Consider the following 5378-nt stretch of genomic DNA (forward strand, 5'->3'; position numbering starts at 1 on the left):
GGATGTTTCTAAATTGGATTAATTTACTTACAAACATAATCTTCAAGATATCTGTGAAATTGTCTTATGGCCAAAGAACCAAACAATTGATTCTGTTAACCACAGCGTGTTAAGGAAATGACAGGGCTGCCAGGAATGATGCCTCTGGGTTATCACCTAATTGCTATCACATGTAGGTAGAAAAAAATATCCATCTAAAGAAAGGATTTAGGTACTCTGGCAGTACACATACAAAATTGGAACAATACAGAGATGAGCCTGGCGCTTGCACAAGGCCATGAAAAGTCTTGAAGCAGCTCATATTTTGAAGAATGAGTCTAGACTGGGTCTAGAGTTTCAGTTTGGGATGACGAAAAAGTTCTAGAGCTGGATGTTGTGATGGGTTGCATAACAATGTGAATGAGTTTAATGCCATTGGACCATACACTTAAAAATGGTTAAAATAATAAAAGTTATGGTATCTATTTTTCACCCCAATTTTTAAAAAGAAAGAGTTTGGGAAATACCAGAAAGTTCTGATTCCTCCCTAAATGACTCTCCTAACTTAATTTCAGGACAGTGAAATCTTCATTTGTATGATTTATTTCCTTGTGGTAAAGAACCACGGAGCCAGTCTGCTGTTTTTTAATTAAATATATTTTACGGGATAATTATAAATTTATATGAAGGTATAGGAAATAATACAGAGAAATCCCATTACAATCCTGTAACACATTACCCAATTTCCCCAATAATAACATCTTGTAAAACTGTAGTATAATATAATAGCCAGGATATTGAAATTGATAGTCAAAATATGGGTTATTTCCATCCCACAAGGATCCCATATGTTGCCCTTTTGTAACCAAATCCATTTCCCTCTTGCCCCTACCCTCTCCTTAACTCTTGGCAACCACTAATCTATTCCCTATTTCTATAATTCTGTCATTTCAAGAATGTTATACAAATAGAAGCATAGAGTATGGAAAATTTGGGGGACTGGCTTTTTTTTCACTCAGCATAATTCTTTAGAGATTCACCCCCATTGTTACATGCATCAATATTTTGTTCTTTTTCATTGCTGAGTAGTATTCCATGTTATGGAGATATAACAGTTTGTTTAACTATTCTTCTGTTGAAGGACATCTGAATTATTTCCACTTTGGGGCTATTATGAATAAAGCTGCTATAAACATCCACACACAGGTATTTGTGTAAGCAAAGTTTTCAATTTTTAAAATGAATGTGTAGCAATGTACTTTCTGGGTCACATAGCATTTGGGTGTTTACTTTTATGAGAAACTGTCAAACTGCTCTCCAAAGTGGCTATATCATTCTAAATTCCCAGCAGCAATCCAGTTTCTTGGCACTCTTGTCAGCATTTGGTGTTGTCACTTAAAATATATATATATATATATATATATATATATATTTTTTAGACATTCTGGTAGATGTGTAGTGATATCATGATTTTGATTGTCATTTCCCTAATGGCTAATGATGTTGAACATCTTTTCATATGTCATCTTTATATTCTTCAATGGAATGTGTCTTATTTTGCCATTTTCTAATTGTTTTTTGTTGTTGTTGTTGTTGAGCTATGAGTTGTTTATACAGTCTAGATACTATTGGGTATGTTGCATATTTTGTTTGTAAATACTTTCTCCACATTATAGCTTGTCTTTTTATCCTAATGGAATATTTCATAGAGCAAAATTTTTAATTTTGATTAAGTCAAATTTATCAATATTTCCTTTTCTGGATTATGCTGTCATTATCAAGTCTTAAAAAACTCTCTGCCTCACTCTAAAACTTGATAATTTTCTATTTCTTCAAAGTTTTATATTCTAGCAGGTAGCATTTTTTTCCCCACATAAACTGCTCATTTATTAGCACTGGTACTGACACAAAGGTTTCCAGTAACTATGCTGAGCTGCATGGAGGTGACAGAATGAGGTGACGTTCAGGTGCATGAACAGCAGGATCTTTTTCTGCTCACTGTTGCCGTAGTCCCACTTGGCCGAGAAGCGCTAGACCGGGCTGACCTTCATGTCCAGCATCCTTTTGGTTGACTTGACCACCTACTCCTCCTCAAAGCTGTGCAGGATGGGGCGGTACATGCAGGGCTTCTCTCAGATGAGAATGAGAGCTGTGAAGCTCATAAAGAACTTGGCCACGCCCACAACCCTCTTCCACGCGTTGATGCTCCTGTTCATTTCTGCCAAGCTCTCCTTGAACTTAAGGCGGTATGGTTCAACTTTTTCATCAGTAGAGAGGCTGATCCAGGAGGCCTTCTCCTTCTCCTTCAAGGCCTTCTGGCTGGCAGAGAGGGTCTTGACGTGGGCCACATGGGGCAAGGGGTAGTCACCCAAGTCGACGTCATTCGGGAGAGCGTAGTCTTCACTCTTCACAACAACTCCGTGTGCTCCTACACACACCGAGGTGGAAACTGATTGCCCGCCAATTAGGCTAAATACTCTGGTAGCCAATATTCTGCCCAGCCACTGCCCACTGTGCCCACGGTGACCACCCTCTACACCCCAGCTGCCTAAGACTGGTGCAGTTAACATTTGGTTCATGATCAGTTTTGAATTAATTTTTGTATATGGTATGAAACTTATATAAAGGTTTACTTTTATGCCTATGGATGTCCAACTCTTCCTGCACCATTTGTGGAAAAGGTTGTCTTTCCTCCACTGAACTGCTTTTGCACCTTTGCCAGAAATCAATTCAGCATATTTATGTGGGTATATTTCTGGTTCTCTGTTCTGTTTCATTAGCTCTATATCCATCTCTTCACCAGTATCACACAGTCTTGATTACTATAGCTATATAATATCTTAAAATTGGGTACAAAGAGTCCTTTCGAAATTATTTTATTCTAGTTCTTTTTCCTTTCCATATAAACGTTAGAGTCATTCTGTCTGTATCTACAAAAATATTGTTGGGATTTGAGAGAATGTGCACTAAACTCTTATAATAATTGGAAAGAACTGATGTATTTAATATGCTGCATTTTCTAATCCATGAACAGGATGTTTTCTTTAACTTCTTTCTTAAGCATTTTGCAGTTTTCTGCACACAAGCCTCACACATATCTGATGGATTTACATCTAGTATTTCATTTTTTGAGCAATTTTGTATGGTACTGTATTTTTAATTTTGATGCACATGTGTTCATTGCTAGTATACAGGAAAATACTAGATTTTTGTAGGTTTATCCTGTATCTTGTGTGTTTGCTGAATTCATATAGCAGTTCTAGAAATGTTATTATAGATTCCTTGTGGTTTTCTATGTAGGCCATCATGTCATCTACAAATAAGGACAGTTTTATTTTTTTTTCTTTTCAATCTGTATTTTTCATATATTTTTCTTGCCTTAGTGCACTGGCTACAATACCCAGCACTATGCTGAGCTGAGTCAGAGTGTGAAAGAGACTTCCTTGCCTTGTTCTTAATCTTATGGGTAAAGCACTCACTCTTTTATCATTATGTATAATATAGTTGTAGGTATTTTGTAGATGCTCTATATCAAATAGATGAAATTCTCCTCCATCCCCATTTTTCTGAGAGTTTTTATAATGAATAAGTGTTAAATTTTCTCAAATGCTTTTTATGCATCAATTTATATGATTATGTAATCTTTCTTCTTTAGCCTGTTAATATGGTAGATTACATTGATTTTTTTTTTAATACTGAACTGGCTTTATATTCTTGGAATAAATCCTATTCCAAGATAGGAATTTATTCTTATATATATATACATAGTTATATATTTATATATATAATATTCATATATGTATGAGTGTGTGTATATATATGAATAATATTTGCATATACATATAGGTAATATTTGCTAATATTTTGTTAGAGACTTTTGTGACCATATTATTGAAGAATATTGATTCGTTGTTTTTTTATTTTGTACCATTTTGGTTTGGTTTTGGTAGCAAGGTAATAGTAACATCATAAAGTGAGTTGAGAATTATTCCTTCCTCTTCTATTTTATGGAAGACGTTGTGTAGAACTGGGATTATTCTTCTTTATATTATTGATAGAATTAGCAGTGAAATCTCCAGGAATAATCCTGGAGATTTCTTAAGCGATTTTTTTCCATTACAAATTTAGTTTTCTCAATACTTACAGGGCAATTAAAATTTTTTTTGTATTAGGTGGGTTATAATAGTTGGGTTTTTTCTGAGGAATTAGACTATTTCATTTAAGATATCAAATTTATGTATGCGGGGTTATTCATAATAATCCTCTATTGTCATTTTGATATATGTAGGAACTGTCATGATATCCCCTGTCATTTCTGATACTAGTAATTTGTGTCTTCTCTCCTTTCTTTTCTGTTGGTTTTGCTAGAGATTTGTCTACTTTACTGACCTTTTCAAAGAACCTTATTTGCTGACACCCAAGGATGAGAGGGGCTACTTGTTCCTGTTGTCAGGGTGAGAGTTCTGTCTCCCACTCAGCATGGCTGACATCTCCTTGGGAGGGACAGGAGTGTCACAGTGTTTCCCACGTACCTCCACCAAGACAGGGAGGGAGAATGGCTTTGTTACCTCTGGGCAGTGGTAAAAGTTATAACTCTCCACTAGGCCTCCTCTAGCACAAACTAAGCAGGGAGGGAGAGGGGCATCTTAATCTTAAGATGTCACTAATACATTAGTATTGCTTGGAATTGGATGAGCCAGTCCTAATAAGGGACCTTCGTCCTTCCAGCTGAGCAATCCTGGGCTCTTCCTCTGTGAGTGAGTCTAATAATCCTTACTCTGCAAAGTCACGGAGTTATTCCAAAATCAACAGATTTTATGTTTTCATCATACATGTATATGATAACAGATGGTATTAGCATATAAACTTGTAATTGTACATTTATATTGTACAACCCTTGTAATTATTTTGTAGACCATTTCTGGTGCCATTTTCCTCCATTTCCTTTATTCTTAAGGAATACTACTTGAAATACAAAACAAATAATCTTGTCAGATATATAGGTAAAGATGTATATCTAATAGAAAAAGGCCCTTAACATTTTTTACATCTTAATAAATACTGAGTATTCCAGAGTGAACGTAGGGTGGGAAACTGATTCTCCTGACCCACAAATCCTGATGCCAAAGTCTTCTCCAGAATAGGTAAATGAGATGTAGGAATACATTCTTCCACTGTTTACTTCTCCTGGGACATGCTGAATAGCGAAACCGGCTAGAAACTCCCTTTCAGCTCTACATGAGTTAAAACCAAGACAATAATAGTCGAGGGCAATTGTGAAGACTGAACAAGCATAGGTCTAGGATGGTGTTCTACTAAGTGCACAGGAGTGTAAATTCATATCACCATCCTCTGCATCAGCAGAGACATGATTACTCAGATGGCTTGGGCTAGGAGTG

General features: G+C 35.9%; 1 protein-coding gene and 1 pseudogene across 1 annotated transcript; one reads left to right on the forward strand and one right to left on the reverse strand.

The window, feature by feature from the left end:
* Positions 1-211: 211 nt before the first annotated feature.
* Positions 212-307, forward strand: LOC116667422 (annotated as a pseudogene).
* Positions 308-1976: 1669 nt separating this feature from the next.
* On the reverse strand, positions 1977-2749 carry LOC102514933. The gene has a single exon (XM_032492070.1). The coding sequence runs from the start codon at positions 2556-2558 to the stop codon at positions 2112-2114; it is 447 nt and encodes a 148-aa protein (XP_032347961.1). The 5' UTR covers positions 2559-2749; the 3' UTR covers positions 1977-2111.
* Between the last annotated feature and the right edge of the window lie 2629 nt (positions 2750-5378).

The sequence above is a fragment of the Camelus ferus genome, chromosome 11 (genome assembly GCF_009834535.1).
Source record: "Camelus ferus isolate YT-003-E chromosome 11, BCGSAC_Cfer_1.0, whole genome shotgun sequence".
Classification (NCBI taxonomy): domain Eukaryota; kingdom Metazoa; phylum Chordata; class Mammalia; order Artiodactyla; family Camelidae; genus Camelus; species Camelus ferus.